Raw genomic sequence first — 23490 nt, 5'->3', positions numbered from 1 at the left:
TTTAGCATTTCCTATGTATATTATCTTGTTTTCTACAAACAGTTAGAGTTTTACTTCTTCTTTTCCAATTTGTATTCCTTTTATTTGTTTTTCTTCTCTGATTACCATGGCTAGGACTTCCAAAACTATGTTGAATAAGAGTGGCAAAAGTGGACATCCTTGTTTTGTTCCTGATCTTAGAGGAAATGCTTTCAATTTTTCTCCATTGAGTATGTGGTTTAATCAGGTTTATTCCTAGGTATTTTATTCTTTTTGTTGCAATGGTAGATGGGATTGTTTCCTTTATTTCTCTTTCTGATTTTTCATTGTTAGTGGATAGGAAGGCCAGAGATTTCTGTGCATTAATTTTGTGTCCTGCACCTTACCAAATTCATTGATTAGTTCTAGTAGCTTTCTGGTGGCATCTTTAGGATTTTCTATGTATAGTATCATGTCTTCTACAAACAGTGAGAGTTTTACTTCTTCTTTTCCAATTTGTATTCCTTTTATTTGTTTTTCTTCTCTGATTACCATGGCTAGGACTTCCAAAACTATGTTGAATAAGAGTGGCAAAAGTGGACATCCTTGTTTTGTTCCTGATCTTAGAGGAAATGCTTTCAATTTTTCTCCATTGAGTATGTGGTTTAATGTGGGTTTGTCATAAATGGCCTTTATTATGTTGAGGTAGGTTCCCTCTACACCCATTTTCTGGAGAGATTTTGTCATAAATGGTGTTGAATTTTGTCAAAAGCTTTTTCTGCATCTATTGAGGTGATCATATGGTTTTCATTCCTTCATTTGTTAATATGGTGTATCACATTGATTGATTCACATATATTGAAGAATCCTTGCATCCCTGGGATAAGTTCCACTTAATCATGGTGTATGATCCTTTTAATATGTTGCTGGATTCTGTTTGCTAGTATCTTGTTGAGGATTTTTGCATCTGTGGTCATCAGTGATATTGGTCTATAAATTTTTTGTGATATCTTTTCTGGTTTTGGTTATCAGGGTGATGGTGACTTCACAAAATGAATGTGGGAGTGTTCCTCCCTCTGCACTTTTTTGGAAGAGTTTGAGAAGGATGAGTGTTAGCTTTTCTCTAAATGTTTGATAGAATTCACCTGTGAAGCCTCTGGGCCTGGGCTTTTCTTTGTTGGAAGATTTTTAATTAAAGTTTCAATTTCATTACTTGTGATAGGTCTGTTTATATTTTCTAACCCTTCCTGCTTCAGTCTTGGAAAATTGTACCTTTCCAAAAAATTTTCCATTTCTTCATAGTTGTCCATTTTATTGGCATATAGTTGTTTGTAGTAGTCTCTTATAATTCTTTGTATTTCTGCGGTGTCAGTTGTGATTCCTCCTTTTTCATTCCTAATTTTATTGATTTGCATCCACTCCTTTTTTTTCTTGATGAGTTTGGCTAAGGGTTTATCAATTTTGTTTATCTTCTCAAAGAACCAGCCTTTAGTTCTATTGATCTTTGCTATTGTTTTCTTCATTTCTATTTCATTTATTTCTGCTCTGTTCTTTATGATTTCTTTCCTTCTACTAAGTTTGGGTTTTCTTTGTTCTTCTTTCTCTAGTTGCTTTAGGAGTAGTGTTAGATTGTTTATCTGAGATTCATTTTATTGGCATATAGTTGTTTGTAGTAGTCTCTTATAATTCTTTGTATTTCTGCGGTGTCAGTTGTGATTCCTCCTTTTTCATTCCTAATTTTATTGATTTGCATCCACTCCTTTTTTTTCTTGATGAGTTTGGCTAAGGGTTTATCAATTTTGTTTATCTTCTCAAAGAACCAGCCTTTAGTTCTATTGATCTTTGCTATTGTTTTCTTCATTTCTATTTCATTTATTTCTGCTCTGTTCTTTATGATTTCTTTCCTTCTACTAAGTTTGGGTTTTCTTTGTTCTTCTTTCTCTAGTTGCTTTAGGAGTAGTGTTAGATTGTTTATCTGAGATTTTTCTTGTTTCTTTAGGTGAGATTGAATTGCTATAAACTTCCCTCTTAGAACTGCTTTTGCTGAGTCCCATAGGTTTTGCATCATCGTGTTTTCATTGTCATTTGTTTCTATGTATTTTTTTATTTCTTCTTTAATTTCTTCAGTGATCTCTTGGTTATTTAGTAGTGCACTGTTTAGCCTCCATGTATTTGTGATTTTTAGTTTTTTTTTTCCTGTAATTGTTTTCCAGTTTCATAGTGTTGTCATCAGAAAAGATGTTTGATATGATTTCAGTTTTCTTCAATTTTCTGAGGCTTGATTTTTGACCCCAAATGTGATCTATCCTGAAGAATGTTCTGTGTGCACTTGAGAAGAAAGTTTATTCTGCCACTTTCAGGTGGAATGTTATATAAATATCAGTTAAATCTATCTGGTCTATTGGGTTATTTAAAGCTTTTGTTTCCTTATTTATGTTCTGTTTGGATGATCTATCCACTGGTGTAATTGGGGTGTTAAAGTCCCCTACTATTATTGTGTTACTGTTGATTTCCCAATTCATGGTTGTTAGATTTTCCTTATGTATTGAGGTGCTCCTATGTTGGGTGCATAAACATTTATAATTGTTATATCTTCTTCCTGAATTGATCCCTGAACATTATGTAGTGTCCTTCCTTATCTCTTGTAACAGTCTTTATTTTAAAGTCTATTTTATCTGATACGAGTATTGTTACTCCAGCTTTCTTCTGATTTCCATTTGCATGGAGTATCTTTTTACATTCCCTCACTTTTAGTCTGCATGTGTCCCTAGGTCTGAAGTGGGTGTCTTGTAGACAACATATATACGGGTCTTGTTTTTGTATCCATTCAGCCAGTCTGTGTTTTTTGGTTGGGGCATTAACGCCATTTACATTCAAGGTTATTGTCGATATGTATGTTCCTATTACCATTTTCTTAATCGTTTTGGGTTTGTTTTTGTGGGTCTTTTTCTTCTCTTGTGTTTCCTGCCTAGAGAAGTTTCTTTAGCATTTGTTGTAAAGCTGGTTTGGTGGTGCTGAATTCTCTCAGCTTTTGCTTGTCTGAAAAGCTTTTGATATCTCTGTCGAATCTGAATGAGATCCTTGCTGGATAGAGTAATCATGGTTGTACATTTTTCTCTTTTATCACTTTAAGTATATCCTGCCACTCCCTTTCGGACTGCAGAGTTTCTGCTATAAACTCAGCTGATAACCTTATGGGGATTCCTTTGTATGTTATTTTTTGCTTTTCTCTTGCTACTTTTAATATTTTTACTTTGAATTTAATATTCGTTTTTTTGATTAATGTGTGTCTTGGTGTGTTTCTCATAGGGTTTATCTTGTAGGGAACTGTCTGTGCTTCCTGGGCTTGGGTGACTTTCCTTTTCCATGGAAAAGGATTATAGTGAGAAGTTTTCCACTATAATCTTTTCAAATATTTTCTCAGACCCCTTCTTTTTCTCTTCTTCTTCTGTGACCCCTATAATTTGAATGTTGGTGTGTTTATTGTTGTCCCAGAGGTCTCTGAGCTTGTCTTCAATTCTTTTCATTCTTTTTTCTTGATTCTGCTCCTTGGCAGTTATTTCCATCATTTTGTCTTCCAGCTCACTTAGTCGTTCTTCTGTCTCAGTTATTCTGTTATTGATTCCTTCTAGTGTATTTTTCATTTCAGTTATTGTATTGTTCATCTCTGTTTGTTTGTTCTTCAGTTCTTCTAGACCTTTGTTAAACATTTATTGTATTTTCTCAATCCATGCTTCCATTCTATTTCTGAGATTCTGGATCATCTTTACTATCATTACTCTGAATTCTTTTTCAGGTAGATTGCCAATTTCCTCTTCATTTATTTGGTCTTGTAGGTTTTTACCTTGCTCCTTCATCTGTGACATATTTTTTGCCTTCTCATTTTCTTTTCTTTTTTTTTTGATGAGTGGGATTGTATTCCTGTCTTACTGGTTGTTTGTTCTGAGGCTTTCAACACTGGAGTTTGTAGGCTCTTGGGTATAGCTGGGTCTTAGTGCCAAGATGATGACCTCTGGGAAACATCATTCCGATGAATATTCCTTGGGGTCTGAGGTTCTCTGTTAGTCCAGTGGTTTGGACTCAGATCTCCCATTGCAGGACTTTCAGCCTGACCCCCGGCTTGTGAACCAATATCCCACAAGCTGCGCAGGGCAGCAGAAAAAAAAAAAAAGAACAATAACAAAATAAAAAATAAAATTAGACTAGGAAACTAACAGATATGTTAGAAAGAATATAAAAATGAAAATATAGATGAAACAACAACCAGAATGTAAAACAGAACCACAGTAGTAAGAAAGAGGAGGAGAAAAAAACCAGAAAGGTGGAAAGGGCCTTGGCTGTGGAGGCTGTGTCCTAAGCAAGGTTGAGTTTGAGCAGTGGGTGGGACCTATGCTTAAGGCCCACAGGGCTGGAAAAGGCCCTGGGAGGTATGGGAGATGGGTCTTAGGCTTAATGGAACAGAAGGGGCCCAGGTGTGCCTCCCACCTCTGGTCTCAGAGAGCAGGGGACCCCACCTGGGAGCCCAGCAGGCTTCCCAGGCTCAAGTAGGCAAGGCAAATGCCCTCTGTGCCTCTCCTTCTCCTCTGGTCCTGGAGGGTCCCTCCCTCCTGCCTCTCTTGTTCTCCCCCCAGCCTCCATCCTATGCCCCCAGGACCAAGGCAGCCTAGAGGGTGACTCTGAATGCATAAGAGGTGGCCCAAGGGCTGGGCAGACTTCCCCAGCCTATTGGGCAGGGGAAACTCTTGTGTGCACTCCACCCAATCCAAGCCCCTGATGGTCCCTCCACTTGGGAACCCCTCCCCCCTCTCAGCCACCCCTCAGGGGCACCTGTCCTGTCCAGCCTCCACTTCTCCTCCGTCCTCAGTCCCCCCACATCCTACCGGTTTGCTTGGGGGTTCCTCTCATATCCTTGGGCATCGAGGTCCCCCACCAGTGTCCAGCATGTGCCCTAGTTGTGGGGAGACACGAACTCCACATCTTCCCACACTGCCATCTTGACTCTGCCCTCCCTTCTTTTAAATTATAGTTTTGCTGGATGTAAAATTATAGGTCCCCTCTTTTCAACAGTTTTTGGCCTAGGTTCTTTTTTTTTCAACAACATAACTTGTGAAGTATTTTGTCAGCATGATATTTACTCCTCTGCTACAGAGTGATCATTTACAGAGTGGCACTGTGATCTTTTAGAATTTTATCTTTATCTATGATGTTACTGGTTTTTCCTATTATGTGTCTAAATGTGCTTTGTTTTTCTCTTATGCATCTCTTTGACCTTTCATTTGAAGTTTTCACTCTTTTTATCCCCTTACTTTTTTTTTTTTTTTTTTTTTTTGTGGTACGTGGGCCTCTCACTGCTGTGGCCTCTCCCGTTGTGGAGTACAGGCTCCAGACGCACAGGCCCAGTGGCCATGGCCCACGGGCCCAGCCTCTTCGCAGCATGTGGGATCCTCCCGGACCGGAGCACAAACCCATGTCCCCTGCATCAGCAGGTGGACTCGCAACCACTGCGCCACCAGGGAAGCCCTCCCCTTACATTTAAGATAGTTTTAGTCATTATTATTTTTTCAAACATTTCTTTCCTCCTAGGACTCTTACTAGACTGATTTTTTCACTTTTGCTTCTGTATTCTATATCTCTTAATCTTTAAATATTTTCTTAATTTATTGCTTCCTTATGCCTCTAAGAAGATTTGTCAATCTGATATTCCAGTTCAAGAATCTGTTCAGTGTCTACTATATTCTTCAGTCCCTATGTTCAGTTCTTTATTACAGCTTATAAAGTTCTGTTTTAAAAGTCAGGTTTATTGAGGTATAATTTATCTACTGTAAAATTTTCCCTTTTAGTATACAGTTCTATGAGTTTTGACAAAGCATAGAGTTGTGTAACCTCTACCACATCCAAGATATAAAACTTCCATCAAAAGAAAAAGTTTCCTTGTGTTCCTTTGTAGTCTATCCTCCCTGCAACCCAAGTGCACTTGCATATATCCATAGCTAATTTCTTATTTTTTATTGAAATATAGTTGATGTACAATATTATTTCATAATTTTTAATGAAATCAGTTAGCTTGGTTGAGAGAGTTTCCTCAGCCATGTTTTGCATCTCCAGTACAAATTTAGAGAAAATATATGATACGGTCCATTCAGGTTTTTGTTGTTGTTGTTAGTTTTTGTGAGTTTGTCACAAGGAGAGAAGGAAGCAAGATAAATTAAGGTACTTTTAAAATGGCTGAGAATATGAAACATGTAATGAGAGAGGCAGTAAAGCCATAATGGAGCTGGGAAGGCTCATTGATTTTGAAGTCTCAGTGAGGCTGAAGAAATGTTGTTTTGGGATATCTGAGAAATGAAGATGGTAGATGGGAAGTAGAGTTCTAAGAAGAGGATGTGAAAATGAAATTTCAAAATTTTCCATTTTATTTGTGAAGGTAACATCTAGGAATGGTCCTAGCAGCGGATGATTGAAATGGAGTGGATAAGAGTATCTTTGGAGTTGAGCAGCTCAAAGAATTGAGGGGATAGAGACTTCTGTGTGAATTTTGAAATTGCCAAAATTACATAAGGAACTCTTATGATCCATGAATGAACATCATCAATAAATAAGATAACATTTCCTAGAAAGCTGATCAATAACAGCAATGAAAAAAACAATAAAGTGATAGTGTTTAATGAAATAATTTTCAAAGGGACAGGGAGTTTTGTAAAGAAAAGAGGGAGCAATGGTTAGAAAATCTTAATAGGAAAAAAAAAAGGTGAACATATTTATCCTAGAAGTTGAATCTTTTAACATTTTCTGGATTACTTCAGTAGTGTAATTGTTTTTATTTTCATACAGACGCCTACAACTCTTCCAAGAGCAGCTGGTCGAGAAACCAAATATGTAAGTCCCTTCATAATTATACATACTGCTTTATTAATGGGTGCATGCACATGCTTTGGAGGGAACTCAATTATATAGTCATTTAAATTGAATTAGTTGAATTTTTCATAAATGGAAGGGGTAGGATGGTATGATTGGCCCAGAGGTGGAAAATCAGGTTATGTCAGGTAAGTTTATTGAATAAATTCCTTCTTAAGTGAGGTCTCATTTGATTAGCTTGGCTGAATCAAACAGAATTCTAACACCTGTTTTCTGCCTTTCTAATTATCAAGGCTTAGATGACATTTTCATTTTTGTAATGGTTTATCGTGCGTATTATGAAAGAGTCAACTCACGTAGTTGAAACATTAAGATTTGTTTGTTTCTAATGGGATTGCCAATTTATTTGATTTGGACTAGTTTGTTGCTTTCTTTCATTTAAATTATTTTCGAATAAATCAATTTCCACCTATCAGCAAAAATATGGTAATAATGGGTACGTAGGTATAGACTCACACACTTGATTCAATTAATTGTGGGGATCTGGCTCTGAACGTCCTAGATGCATACACACACACATAGCCTCATCCCATTCCTATTCTTTATTTACCTAATAATCCATCACGTGGCCAACTTCTGCTTCTGACCCAACATATTCTAGTATAAGCAAGATTGTCTCCTAAGCAAGTGTTTAGTTTTTAGTTTAAAACAAACCAGTAAAAACAACAACAACAAAAAAAAAACCCAGTAAACTATTCCCTTTAGTTTATACTTCATATTTTCTACTATGTAGTTTTCATCATCATCATCATTCAGAGTCAATAATTAGTAAATATAAATTTTGTGACATATCTTCTTTGCAATTTATACATTTCTGGCTTCTTTAGAACCTCCCTAAGGCAGATAATAAATTGGGTGAAGTTACTGAGCTTCATCACATTCAGAAAATAATGTTTAGAAGGTATGGATAGGAACACTGCTTAGAACATTTTCTAGAAGTTTTCACTGTTATTTTCTGTTATTACAGGAAGTCATTTGGAGTAATACTTAAAAGAGTGAAGGCATTTAGCGGGCTATACCCAAGTTTTAATCACAGTGTTGCTGCTTGCTAATGAATCCTGGAAAGTCACTTAACCTCTCTGTGCCTTAAATTTTTTCACCTATAAAATTGGGATACTAATATGTAGTTGATGTAAGATTTATAACTGTTAACATATGAAAAGCCCTTACTGTAGTCTGACACATAGAAATGATTCAATAAATAATGGTTCTCCCCTTTTTTTCCCCTCTCTTTTTCCTTTGTTTTTCCCTTCATCCATGTCTCCCCCCTTCTCTTCCCCCTCCTTATCTTGGAAAGACTAGACGCACCATGATTTAGCTGAGTTCCTTGATTCTTCAGTTGGATATAAGAAAAGAAAGTCCCTAAAGATGCTTCTATTTTTTTGTGACTGAGACATTCTACAAGAGCCAGACCCAAGAAAAAGTAGCTAGAATATTCTTTACTGTCACCTTCCTTTCTCATCTACTCCTAATTTGCACCCAAGTGCGTCTGATTTAGACTCATTTACAATGAGGTACAGAGGGCTGATACCTCCTCCCACACCTCCTGGAGGTGGATAATTTGATAGCAATGGAAACAGTTCTGGAGGGGCTGCTTCAATCTCCATAGTTAGAGGTTATGTCAAATTGTTCTTCTGTCAGTTATCTGACTTGATTAAGGGAGGTTAACATTTGCCCCAAACTTTGTGAGAGCATTTGAGTCATTCAAAGTTAACAATGAATCATCAAATAGATTTAATATAGCCTCGAACAAATATAAACTCTAATTCAGATAAGATTCTTGACTTTGATTAAATTTGGTTTCTTGGAAAAGCTTTGTTTTTTTAATTTCTCTTACAAAATAACATTTGAATTGTTGTTTGTGACACCTCAAATATGTCCATGTCTTTTGAAAGATTAGATGGGATGATTTCATGGTGGAATGGGAAAATCAATTTTTGGTGCCATCAGAGAGAAGTCACACTTGTAAATATTTGGCTTCAGTTATTACATTTACTAAGTGATGTCTGATACAGTTTTTTTGAGGAGAAAAATGAAATTTTAGAACAGAAGTGTTCCTTAGCTATAACCCTTAATCATACGTCAAAAATTGACTTTGAATACACTATGTCCTGATTTTTAAAAAAGAATGATACTGTAATATTTTCTTTCTTAAAAACTTTCTTTACTTTTTAAATTATTTTTTATTTAAAAAACTTTATTTTATACTGGAGTGTAGCTGATTTATGATGTTGTGTTAGTTTCTGGTGTACAGTAAAGTGATTTAGTTATACATATATCTATTCTTTTCCAGGTTCTTTTCCCATGTAGGTTATTACAGAGTATTGAGTAGAGTTCCCTGTACTATGCAGTAGGTCCTTGTTGATTATCTATTTTATATATAGTAGTGCATAAATATATGTTAATCCCAACCTCCTAATTTATCTCTCCCCCCGACACTGTAATATATTTTTCTAGAAATTCTAATATTCATATTAGCAGAGCTACAAATGCCTCATATTAAGTACAACTTGAATAGTTTTCCCTTAATTAATTAATTAATCTTTGCATTTTTCTCCCTTCCTCTCTCATGGAAACTCAGAAGAAAATCTGAGAATCCTACAAACTGTAACATTTCAATATTCTACCACTTCTCTTCAAAACTTTGAAGAAAGTAGGCGAGCATTTGAGTCATTCAAAGTTAACAATGAATCATCAAATAGATTTAATATAGCCTCGAACAAATATAAACTCTAATTCAGATAAGATTCTTGACTTTGATTAAATTTGGTTTCTTGGAAAAGCTTTGTTTTTTTAATTTCTCTTACAAAATAACATTTGAATTGTTGTTTGTGACACCTCAAATATGTCCATGTCTTTTGAAAGATTAGATGGGATGATTTCATGGTGGAATGGGAAAATCAATTTTTGGTGCCATCAGAGAGAAGTCACACTTGTAAATATTTGGCTTCAGTTATTACATTTACTAAGTGATGTCTGATACAGTTTTTTTGAGGAGAAAAATGAAATTTTAGAACAGAAGTGTTCCTTAGCTATAACCCTTAATCATACGTCAAAAATTGACTTTGAATACACTATGTCCTGATTTTTAAAAAAGAATGATACTGTAATATTTTCTTTCTTAATAACTTTTTTATTTTTTAAATTATTTTTTATTAAAAAAAATTCAATATTCTACCACTTCTCTTCAAAACTTTGAAGAAAGTAGGCATCTTCACAGTATTCACCTGCTGGGACTTGGTGTATCACTGCCTTTGTAGAGCTTCTTAGATTCTATTCTAAAGCAGGGATCATGCAGTTTACCAATGTCTGCACCACAGAGAAAAAAAAGGGAAGACTTAAATTAGAACCAAGAAAAAAAAGTTTTGTTACACTTGAGGATGGCCTCAGCCGCTTAGCACAGTCCACTTAAAATCCCTATTTCTGGGGGCTCTTTAAAAGTATAGTATATAGTCTGTGAATTGTGATGAGTAGAAAGTGTAGTCAGTTCCTAGCTCTATTATTCAATTTTCCACTGTTTTGACAAATATTTGAGTGTTTGCCATACCCCAGTACTCACGTGGAGTCACTGGGGTGTGAGGGATGAATAGAACAGCAACGTCCCCATTTCTGAAGCATACCATGTGGGAGACAGTAAACAAAATAGGAAAGAGCAATCTTGCAGAAATTGGAGGAGGGCTAGCCAGAACACTGGCTGATGTTAAAACAAAAGTACAAAGTTGCTAGTTTTCAATGTGTCAGTATGTCCACTGGATTTCCAATTTTCCTGGGATGATGAGAGTGGTTTAATTAAATAATGAGAAATGATACGACTAATTCCTCTTTAGGGGACTTTGATAAAAAGCTGACTTGCCTTCATCAAAAAAAAAAAAAATCCATGTAAAACAATTCATTTTCTTTTCTTAATCTTGATTGCACATATTGTTACATTTCACATAGTCTGTTTTTTAGGATGAGCCAGATACAGTAAATGACCTTCAACTTAGACTAATTAAAGTCCAGGATTTTCTTCAATTCATCGTGTACTTGAATTGCAGTTTAAAGTAATTTAATTGAGGTTCTCTTAAGTGTCATAGAATTTAAACAAGGCCAACAAACACGTTGAGTGGTCCTGATCTCCACAGGTCACCTGTGGGATTGATTAATTTATCATTCGTATTTCAATTGATTGTTTTTAACAGATGCCAAATTCAATAATCATAATAACTAGTGTTTTGAGTTCTTACCTTGCAAATCAGTTTTAACTATCTCATTTAACCTTATACCAGTCCTATGAAGTGGGTATGATTATTTCAAATCTCCATTTTATGGAGTAGGAAACAAAGTCACAGAGAAGGCAAAGTCCAACCCAGGTCTTCCTCATGTCAAAGCCCTTGTTGTTGTTATTTGCATGTACCAACAGGGGCTGGAAATAACCAGTCTTCCTTAAATATTTTATCCATTAGTATTCATATTCTGGATTTAAATTAATTCTTCATCCCCAGTAAACTCCAGCCTAAACTTTGAATGAATAATTTCATATTTGGTGACAACTTCTAAGATGATAATATTTAGTATATTTCTAATGTTTTAAATTATTTGCTTACATGTAAATTAACTCATAATTTATCAGTTAATCTACAAGTGATTTTTTCTCATGGCACTCATTTTTAAAGAGTTTCCTTCCCTCTATGTAATGGAATGAATTTTCTAATTAAGTTTCTATTTCATTCTGTTTTCACTCTATCATCTTTGGAGGGGAATATTATTATTTTTTCTTTGTATTACACTTGCCTTTGTAAATGTTTATTATTTTTCATTAACTACTACCAGTATAAATTCATTTCACTCATGTAATTCAAAACCACAGTATGCTTTCTTAATAAAGAGCAACCTCAGAAAATAGGGCAAGTATGTGGACCTATTACTAATTTTTCAAAAAAACTGTCATTTGGAGTCACATTCTATTGATAACAACTTATTTAATAAACTCTCTACATTTAAGAAGTTACTTTTAATTGCCAGAGAAATAACAAAGACAGCATTATTGAATATGATATAGCATAGAGGTAAAATCTCATTTTAATGAGCTTGAGGGACAGAAAAATATCATTACAGTGGAAGCATATTGCTTTCAAAATATCACAAAATATTAAAAATGTGTCAAACTTAATTAAGAATATTTCCCTCTATATATACAGATGTTCAAATAAAGGTCATCTTCTCCAATTAAGCCACCTCACACAGTCCCCTTGTTGCTATGCTTGGAAACGTTGCTATGCTGGAGTGTTTCAGAAGCGATGTGCCCTAATGCAGCCATAGATCTTAAGAGGTGACAAATCCAATCTACTTAAATCCAGACATGTATCCAAATCTGCTTTTATAGGTTGTGACCAGAGATTTGATGAGTTGTGAATAATTTAAGCAAGAAATTCCACTCTACTGATCATTCTTCTTTCTGTCTTTCTTTCCTTTTTTTTTGTCCACTGTTCAGAAATGTTTCCAAGGTATGCATGTGTGAGAGGGGATGAGGAGGGAAAGGAAGGTAATTATATAGGCTGAGCTAAATGAAGAAGAAGAGAAATGATTTAATGAGACATCCTTTATGCCTTGGTCCTTCTCATCATCATTTTAGATGTCACCAAAAATGAAGGCGCCATATTTCAGCCACACTTCCCTTGATCTGATTTTTTATTCCTCATTTGCACATGTAAAATGTGACTGTCGCTGGTCACTATGCCCTTTTATTCTGCCTACCAATTATGTTCATAACGTGGAATCATCATTTCCTAAATTACTGAGTCAAACTTTTAAAATACTTTCAACTCTACTTTTTATATGTAGACCTTTTGGGGACATATCACTAACTCATAATATAGCTCTTAGTGAGATATTCATATAGGGTAAGGTCTACAAGTAGAATAAACAGTATGAAGCAAGAAAAATATGATGCCTCATACATATATCTCTCTGTCCTTGGTGCCTACCATGCTCACCATTGGATTCAACTTTTTAAAATTTTATTGAAGTGTAGTTGATTCACAATGTTGTGTTCATTTCTGTTGTACAGAAAAGGGAGTCAGTTATACATATATAGATTCTTTTTCATATTATTTTCCATGTTGGTTTATCACAGGATGTTGAATAATTCCCTGTGCTATGCAGTAGGACCTTGTTGTTTATCCATTCTATATAGAGTAGTTTGCATCTGCTAATCCCCGACTCCCAATCCTTTCCTTCCCCACCTCTCCTCCCCCTTGGCAACTGCAAGTCTGTTCTCTATGTCTGTGTGTCTGTTTCTGTTTCGTAGATATGTTCATTTGTGTCGTATTTTAGATTCCACTTATAAGAGATATCATATGGTATTTGTCTTTCTCTTTCTGACTTACTTTGCTTGGTATGATAATCCCTAGGTCCATACATGTTGCTGCAAATGGCATTATTTCATTCTTTTCTGTGGCTGAGTAATAGGCCATTGTATATATGTACCCCATCTTCTTTTGGATTCAATCTTTTGAGTAGTGCCTTATGTACAAATAACAGGAATGCTCTCTAGCTTAAGGGTAAGACAGTGTCTTATCATCTTATAATTTTATATTTCCTCAATGCCAAGCTCAGCAACTCAGGGATTATTAGGGGCTCTGTTGATATTTTAAGTTTTTCCTTTTTGCTTATCTGTAGATCAGTCTTATCTGGGAGAACTAAAATAATTCAATTAACACATTATCACTAATTAGAGTTCTTTGAGCCTTAAGAAAACTCAGGACAATTAAAGTCAACAGGGAAAAGGACAAAGAGAAACATTTTAATCCTATTGAATTGGATGTTATATTCAGGGAGGAGGGATACGACTGCTGAACGGGGAAAAAAAAATATTGCCCAAAGTAGAAGTGCATAGGGTAGAAGGAAAAGTAACTGTTCAATACTTTTTACTTGATGCAATTTGATTTTGTCCCAATCTCTCAAAAGGGTGTCTGCTAGTGTGATGCCTGACACCCATGAGTCGAGAATGGGGAAAAGCTGCAGACTGCAAGGAAAAGCAACTCTAGACAATGACTGAGGAGCTTGGATATACTTTATGTGCCTCTGGCATGAGGTCTTTGGAAGAGGAAAATGGTTTCTCCAAAGTGGGCTTGGCCTAAGCGGTGGCTTTGTGTAGCAATTTATTTTTCAGTGGATCTCGAATCTTCATTTCTTTCCTTAGTCTTAACTCTTTCAGTTTGCATATAACCTACCACTTTAATAGGTTTTCTTTGAAATATGAAATTTTGACTCTCCCAATTTTTTGACTGCTCTGTTTTAAAGTTTTGTTTGTTTTTTAATGGTGATATTTTTCAAAAAAACTGTCATTTGGAGTCACATTCTATTGATAACAACTTATTTAATAAACTCTCTACATTTAAGAAGTTACTTTTAATTGCCAGAGAAATAACAAAGACAGCATTATTGAATATGATATAGCATAGAGGTAAAATCTCATTTTAATGAGCTTGAGGGACAGAAAAATATCATTACAGTGGAAGCATATTGCTTTCAAAATATCACAAAATATTAAAAATGTGTCAAACTTAATTAAGAATATTTCCCTCTATATATACAGATGTTCAAATAAAGGTCATCTTCTCCAATTAAGCCACCTCACACAGTCCCCTTGTTGCTATGCTTGGAAACGTTGCTATGCTGGAGTGTTTCAGAAGCGATGTGCCCTAATGCAGCCATAGATCTTAAGAGGTGACAAATCCAATCTACTTAAATCCAGACATGTATCCAAATCTGCTTCTATAGGTTGTGACCAGAGATTTGATGAGTTGTGAATAATTTAAGCAAGAAATTCCACTCTACTGATCATTCTTCTTTCTGTCTTTCTTTCCTTTTTTTTTGTCCACTGTTCAGAAATGTTTCCAAGGTATGCATGTGTGAGAGGGGATGAGGAGGGAAAGGAAGGTAATTATATAGGCTGAGCTAAATGAAGAAGAAGAGAAATGATTTAATGAGACATCCTTTATGCCTTGGTCCTTCTCATCATCATTTTAGATGTCACCAAAAATGAAGGCGCCATATTTCAGCCACACTTCCCTTGATCTGATTTTTTATTCCTCATTTGCACATGTAAAATGTGACTGTCGCTGGTCACTATGCCCTTTTATTCTGCCTACCAATTATGTTCATAACAACGTGGAATCATCATTTCCTAAATTACTGAGTCAAACTTTTAAAATACTTTCAACTCTACTTTTTATATTTAGACCTTTTGGGGACATATCACTAACTCATAATATAGCTCTTAGTGAGATATTCATATAGGGTAAGGTCTACAAGTAGAATAAACAGTATGAAGCAAGAAAAATATGATGCCTCATACATATATCTCTCTGTCCTTGGTGCCTACCATGCTCACCATTGGATTCAACTTTTTAAAATTTTATTGAAGTGTAGTTGATTCACAATGTTGTGTTCATTTCTGTTGTACAGAAAAGGGAGTCAGTTATACATATATAGATTCTTTTTCATATTATTTTCCATGTTGGTTTATCACAGGATATTGAATAATTCCCTGTGCTATGCAGTAGGACCTTGTTGTTTATCCATTCTATATAGAGTAGTTTGCATCTGCTAATCCCCGACTCCCAATCCTTTCCTTCCCCACCTCTCCTCCCCCTTGGCAACTGCAAGTCTGTTCTCTATGTCTGTGTGTCTGTTTCTGTTTCGTAGATATGTTCATTTGTGTCGTATTTTAGATTCCACTTATAAGAGATATCATATGGTATTTGTCTTTCTCTTTCTGACTTACTTTGCTTGGTATGATAATCCCTAGGTCCATACATGTTGCTGCAAATGGCATTATTTCATTCTTTTCTATGGCTGAGTAATAGGCCATTGTATATATGTACCCCATCTTCTTTTGGATTCAATCTTTTGAGTAGTGCCTTATGTACAAATAACAGGAATGCTCTCTAGCTTAAGGGTAAGACAGTGTCTTATCATCTTATAATTTTATATTTCCTCAATGCCAAGCTCAGCAACTCAGGGATTATTAGGGGCTCTGTTGATATTTTAAGTTTTTCCTTTTTGCTTATCTGTAGATCAGTCTTATCTGGGAGAACTAAAATAATTCAATTAACACATTATCACTAATTAGAGTTCTTTGAGCCTTAAGAAAACTCAGGACAATTAAAGTCAACAGGGAAAAGGACAAAGAGAAACATTTTAATCCTATTGAATTGGATGTTATATTCAGGGAGGAGGGATACGACTGCTGAACGGGGAAAAAAAAATATTGCCCAAAGTAGAAGTGCATAGGGTAGAAGGAAAAGTAACTGTTCAATACTTTTTACTTGATGCAATTTGATTTTGTCCCAATCTCTCAAAAGGGTGTCTGCTAGTGTGATGCCTGACACCCATGAGTCGAGAATGGGGAAAAGCTGCAGACTGCAAGGAAAAGCAACTCTAGACAATGACTGAGGAGCTTGGATATACTTTATGTGCCTCTGGCATGAGGTCTTTGGAAGAGGAAAATGGTTTCTCCAAAGTGGGCTTGGCCTAAGCGGTGGCTTTGTGTAGCAATTTATTTTTCAGTGGATCTCGAATCTTCATTTCTTTCCTTAGTCTTAACTCTTTCAGTTTGCATATAACCTACCACTTTAATAGGTTTTCTTTGAAATATGAAATTTTGACTCTCCCAATTTTTTGACTGCTCTGTTTTAAAGTTTTGTTTGTTTTTTAACGGTGATATGCTGGTTAAAATCCTCCTACTCTATCTTCCTCTCACTTTTTTTCTTTTGTAATTAAAATGATGTCAAAGGCTGTAGAATATAGGTTATGGGATCTTGTTTCACAAAAGAGTCATTCTTATACTCATCTCTAACGTTCTTCATGGTTAGTGTTAATGTGGATAGAACAAATGACTAAAAACATCAGAACTGTTCAAGTCCAATTTCAAGTTTATTTTTAAGTACCTCATGTTGCTTCTCTTCCTTAGTTTAGTTGACCAATTGGCAGTTTTTTAAATATAGTAGCCTTCTCTTGCTACTCACCATTCCAATCTCAGCTCACCAGACAATCTTTCTTTACTTTTCAAAAATCATTGCTGCAATATTGATAACATAACTATAGCTACAGAATTAACGTGTATATAAACGTATATTAACGTGTAATAAACATTAACGTGTATTGGGCAAGCAGAGGGAAGCTTCTCAAAGGGTTTGACACAACTGGGTTAGCTGAAAGCATCTGGTTACATTTGTGATGATACACATAAGCCAATATCCTTTTTCTTTGATAAAGGATCTGCAGTAGCTTTATAAATATTAACTCCACCCTGAGGTTCAAATTTAATTCTGTTTTTTTCTCTGGGAATAGTTTCTCATAATAGTGATATGAAGTCCATTATATTAGATGAAATAAAAATGTACTGGGGATGTCTAAATCACCTTATTGTTATGTCATAATTCCCAGTGAAGAAATTTGGGGGACTTATGGAGACTGGATACTAAGATATTTGTGTTTTTCCCTAATTTAATTAATGTGTTTGCCTGAGCACTTTCTCTTTTTTCCCTATGAGAGTTTGGTATTATTTAGCACAAAGTACTGAAAAATGTTAGTAATATAGTTAAATTGTGCAAATACTTTATTTTTAGTGTGTGACTTTTTTCCTGTAATTATTGAGATAACTATATTTTGTTCCTGTCAAGATATATTCAGTTCAGCATATTTCATAGAAGTCATTTAACTTAGGGAATTCATAGAGAATTCTCTCATTACTGCAATAATGAAGAATTAACCAAAAGGAAAAGATCCTAAGAAATTAGAAGAAATCATTATTACTCATATTACATTATGAGGTTAAAAATGAAACCCTAAGTGAATTGAAAAATCACTGGGATAGGCATTCTGAAGGGTAATTTTCTGCAGCACAGAATAACCATGAACCTCAGTGCACGGTAACCTGGTCCACAGCAATTAGAGGTGGGGAGCAATTAGCCAGGACATACTGCTGCTGTAGAGCAAGCAGGGATGGCAGTGAACAGTGACCTTCCTGGTGAAGAACGTCATGAGTCAAAAAATTAAAAACAAACCATGTTGGACACATTGTGAGAAGGACAGCAGGCTCCTGGTCGTTATGTCTGGTGATTCACACTCTTACGTACTTGGCAATACCATAGGAACCACTCAGCTTTCAGCTTTCAGTTATCATTCACTTCTCAGAGAGTAAAAGCAATATTGACACATCTGTTATAACCCCGAAAATATTTGCAATTTCAAAAAGAGTAGAGATAGTGTAGGAACACAACTTTATCATGTGTCAGCCAAGTATATTTATGATTGCGCATCTGTATGTTGACCAATTCCCTGATGTGGAAGCCTGGTCTCCCATTTAAGGGCAGAAAAGCTTGAGAAAACATAACTATTAAAAAATATATATGTAACTCAATCTACAAGAAAGAAAGAGGAACTGTGAGTGTCAGAAATGAAGAGGGAGCTCCAGGTGGGAAAGTTAAGAAGAAACTTCAGCTCTGGGGGAACACAGGTATGTCAGAACCCAGGTGACAGGAGCCAGGAGCTTAGAGTTTAATTTTCACTATATAATGAATCAGAGCTGTGGATGAATCCTTTGTGTGCATCCAGGAGCCTAGAAGGCCACACGGCCAAGAAGCATGTGATAGAAATAGACATAAATCCTCCCACCATCTTTAATCTACACACTTGAGTGGTAAGATAGTCATCCATGAGAAAATGGGTCCTAAACCTGTGAAAGTTGAAGATGTGGGGACCTGCCACCCTGTAAGTTCAGGAATATGAGGGTGATGAAATAAAACGGAAACTGGTCCAGAATCAGTGAAATACCTGGGACCCCCATTAGGGCAAAGGTGAAATGTATTGTAGGCATGGTTTCCCAACCCAGGGTTTCTCAGATACCTACAGAAATCATCACTGAAATTACCCTGACTGAAGAGGACCTCAAAATCAAAACTAAAAAGCCATCAAATGAATAAAGAACATCAAGGGGCAGAGACATGAAGGAGAGTCAGCAGATACAAGAAACAGGGGATTTAGCCAAGAGAGATTATAGAAAAATCTGTAATGAATTTATAAATATAATAAAATGTTGAAACAGTTAAAAGGAATTACAGATACCATAAAGAAGATTTGATAAAGAACCAAATTGAACTTCTAGAAGTTAAAAATTATGTCATTAAAATATAAAATTCAATGGCCATGTTAAATGTATTAATATACTGTTGAAGAAAAATGTGTTAACCGTCAGGCTTATATGTGGAAACTATCCGGCATGCAGCATAAAGAGATAAAAAATATGACAGGGAATTTTATAGAAATGGAGGATGGATTCAGAAGACCCAACATATATTTAATCAAAGCTCCAAAGAAGAGATTAGATATAATGGGAGAGAGGCAATATTTGAAGTAATTCCTGGAGAATTTTCTGGAAATGAAGAAAGATATGTATTCTCAGAATGAAGGACTACACCAAGCCCCCAAAAAGGATACATAAAAAGAAGTCCATGCTCAGACACATCATAGTGGAATTACAGAATGTCATGGAGAAAAATCTTAAACTCTAAGCAAACGTGAAGATGGATGATACAAGTTATGACGTTTACATTGACAGCAGTAACAGAAGTCAGAGCAAGTGGGCAGTCCTCAAAATGCTGGGAAATAATAACTACTACCTTAGAATTCTATGTCCAAGTAAACTCTCATTCAGGATGAGAATAAAATAAAAACATTTTCAGACAAAGCCCAAGACAGGAAGTTCTGAAAAAACTACCAGAGCATTTACTTCAGCAAGAAGGAAACTAAATCCAGAAGAAAGGAGTGAAATTCAGGAACCAAGGATGATGAAACAATATTAGCCTCCTCTGTAATTTAAAACAATTAAAAATATTTTTCATGAAAACTTTATTTTCTAATATGAGTAATTTAATGAAAAAGTCTGTTATTTGTTTCATTTTGCTGTACATAAATATAAGTAGCTAACAATGTTGGTAAGTTTGAGTGAAATATGGAGTATACAGAGCATGACATATTACATCACCTTGAAGAATTTTTGATGCCTTACACTAGTACTTGTGTTAAGATGCTAAGGAAAAGCAACATAGAAAACATCATATTTACTATTATGTGAGCTGAATAAAAATGTGTAGGAGAAATATTGTAAGGCAATGTACCAAAAATGTAAAAAAAATCATTTTTTGGTGGCATAATGATATTTTTTCTTTATTTAATACCTGTCAAAATTCTACAAAGGGTATGTATTATTTTAGCAATTAAAAACTTCAGAATACTTAAAAACATAGATATATTATCTTACTAAATTATGAATTTCACTAAATAAACACTACATTTATAATTTTGCAGGCAAACCTCGCCTCACCATCTTCTACAGTATCTGAGAGTCAGCTGGTACGTATCCTCTTACTAGACATAGACCTGGTACTTTAGAAAATTCTGATCTTTTAACACAGCTTTATCTGAACAAATGTGAACTGAGAACAAATTGACTGTATATAAGTTTATTTGCTTACTTGTCTAGTAAAAGTTCACTGATGCTTTACTAAAGCTCCATGTAGTTGTCTTGCAAGTCACAGACATACATAAAAACATATATAGAACTTATTTTCCAGTAACTTGCATCCTAGTAGTGGTGTTAGGATAGAATGGGCAAGGCCAGAAGGAAGATGCCGATGGAGGTTAGAGGCAAGGACTCACTTCCGGATGGGAGAGATCAGAAAAGGGTTCAAGGACAAGGTAGCCTTTGATCATGTAGAGTAGGTTCTGGACTTGAGGAAATGAGATATTTCAGACAGGAAGATTAGCATGTGGATGGTCTAGACCAGGGATGAACAATAGAAATATAGTGTGAACCTCAAATACAAGCCACATTTGTAATTTAAAATTTTCTAAGAGCCACGTTAAAAAAGTGAAAAGAAACAGGTCACATTAATTTCAATAATACATTTTATTTATATACACATTATCATTTCAATATATAATCCGTTTAAAATTGAGATTATTTTACATTCTTTTTTTGGGGGTAAAGTCTTTGAAATCTGCTATGTATTTTACATTTACAGCATACCTCAATTCAGGCTAGCCACATTTCGAGGGCCCAACAAGGGCGATGGTGGCTACTGTGTAGGACAACACAGATGTAGGTTCTAGAATCTGTTATTTATAGATAAAATTTTGATTAAGTAGGAAAATTGCTTTTTCTAATAGTGTTTTGTATTATTGTTACAGTGATGAGCAAATTGGAACCATGATATGTTATCTAGATATTACTAAATATTTTCTTTATTATCTTTTAATTTTTATTGTTTATAATTGTAAACTCCTTCAGTAAAAATAAATGAAAATATCTAGTAAAGCACTGTGAGACATTAAGAAGACAAAATCAGTTTAATACTGATTTTTCCCCCCATTTTATGCAATTATTTCTGTGTCCTACATCCATAGCCAGAAAGTCATCTTGTCATTATCATGCCAAAATGACAATGATATTTTTATTTGTAGTGCTGGAAAATCATAAAAAGTGTAGTTTGACTCTTAAAATAGCATGATTGAAGCAAATGGCTTAGGCATGTTGGTGTTTATACATGCAGTGTGTATATGGGGTGTGTTTGCGTGTGTGTGCATGTGTGCGTGTGAAGTGTTATTTTAGTGTCAGTTGATTTAGAATAGTGGCCGGCAGTATAGGATAGTTGAAAGAATGCTGGAACAGGGCCAGGAGACCCATCTTTTACTTCCTTCTCTGATGCTAACTACTGGGCTGACAGTGGAGAAGTCAAGAATCTGGGAGACTGGGCTTCAATCTTCTAAATGAACAACGAAACCATTCAATTACACTCTGTCCAAGCCTCTCTAAGTCAGTGAGTCCATGGTTACTAGCTCAGGGGAGCAAAGGAGTTCCATGGAAGCAAGAGGTACAATAACATTATGAAGTTGAACAGTTTCCCACTTTAGATATGGAACTATTGTTACAACTATTTTAATATTTAAAATAATGATATATGTACTCGTTTCTTGAGAGTAATGTGTGAAAATTAAGAAATATTTTGTATACTCAACATAGATACAACAGATTTTAGATGTTGAATGTGTGTGTATATATATTATCAGACTGACATATACATATATATATAGATAAATATCAGTTCTTGACTTAATATTTTAAGAAACTATTTCAAAAGCAAATAGATACAACAGATTTTAGATGTTGAATGTGTGTGTATATATATTATCAGACTGACATATACATATATATATAGATAAATATCAGTTCTTGACTTAATATTTTAAGAAACTATTTCAAAGAAGCAAATATATATAATGATTTCATAAATTATGACAGAGTATAAATGACCCATTGTAAATGTAATAAGTGAACTTTTTTGGCCAATCAAATAATTCTATGAATTTGATGTTTGTGTTCTGAGAAAAATACCAAGTGTTGCTTTGACTGTCTTTGATGATAATTTTTTTGCATTTACTTTAGACCTTTTCTCTAGAGAGTTCAAGGAATTTCTTAACCAAGTTTTAAATTAAGTTTTAATCCCAAAATTCACTTGAGATCTAGGTAGGTTTGTGAAGGGATTATTATCAAGCAGGCTATCACACACAAAAAGAACATCTCTTGGATGGATGTAATTATTCAATTCAATCACTGACTTCTACTTTATGATATTAACCCTGTATTTACATTCTGTGAATATAGAATAGAGTAGAAGTAATTGCATGCAAAGGATGCTATATGGATTTGCTTTTTTAAGGATTTGTAATATTTTCACTCTTAAGCATTGTAATTTATGAATGAATTATATTTTTATGAATGGATTTCCAATATTTGCCATCATGAACTCTCTTCAGGGTTAAGTTCTGAGTAATTTCATTAAATAAGAATGCCTTTGAAAAACAAATATGTATATATACACACACAGTATGTGTGTGTATTTATAACATACTATACATATAGATGCCATATAACAGGTAATTCTGATAGCACACACACACATATACATATTGCTTTTTGTTTATATGTGTGTGTACATGTGTATAGCACATAAAAACAAAATTTTGGGGAACACATGATAGATTATAGTTAAATTATGTAAGTAAATATTGTATGTTTTGCATAAAATAAGCAATTAAAATTATTTGACTCCTATTTTAGGGGAGAAATGTAATAGATTGAAGTGAAAATAAATGTTGAATTGCTATGATAGCACAAGCTTAATACAGAAGCCATTTTGCTTTTGAGCTTTGGCTTTTTAAGAATATACCATTTTTTCATATTTTTTCTTCTTAACGTGGCTTAGCTATTTGCTTGTTTACATTGCAACTGTACCCATTCAACACTGGAGGGAAAAAAAGAAATATGACCTTGCCCCTTACTCTTAAAATATTTCCACTGTTTACTCTGAAAACCAAATTATGTAGTATTAGGCTCAGAGAGAAGTGTTTTGGGGGTCCTTATGAAACTAGTTCACCATTTTGTGCCTCAGTTTCTCTTCTTTTATTAAATAGTAATGCAGTACATCAAAACTGGGAAGGGGGCTTCCCTGGTGGCGCCGTGGTTGGGAATCCGCCTGCCGATGCAGGGGACACGGGTTCGTGCCCCGG

General features: G+C 34.9%; 1 protein-coding gene across 24 annotated transcripts in view; it reads left to right on the top strand.

Moving 5' to 3' along the window:
* MLIP (muscular LMNA interacting protein) overlaps positions 1-23490 on the top strand; it is a 283019-nt gene that overhangs the window by 181337 nt on the left and 78192 nt on the right. For 22 of the 24 annotated variants that reach the window (XM_055079757.1, XM_028479088.2, XM_028479081.2 and 19 more), the window contains 2 exons: positions 6790-6834; positions 20230-20274. In XM_055079757.1, the coding sequence (XP_054935732.1) occupies positions 6790-6834; positions 20230-20274 (90 nt within the window). The remainder of the gene's footprint in view (positions 1-6789; positions 6835-20229; positions 20275-23490) is intronic. The other 2 variants (XM_028479086.2, XM_028479074.2) reach the window with 1 other exon arrangement.

This window comes from Physeter macrocephalus, chromosome 18 (genome assembly GCF_002837175.3).
Source record: "Physeter macrocephalus isolate SW-GA chromosome 18, ASM283717v5, whole genome shotgun sequence".
NCBI lineage: Eukaryota > Metazoa > Chordata > Mammalia > Artiodactyla > Physeteridae > Physeter > Physeter macrocephalus.
This window is presented reverse-complemented; position numbering and strand designations above follow the sequence as displayed.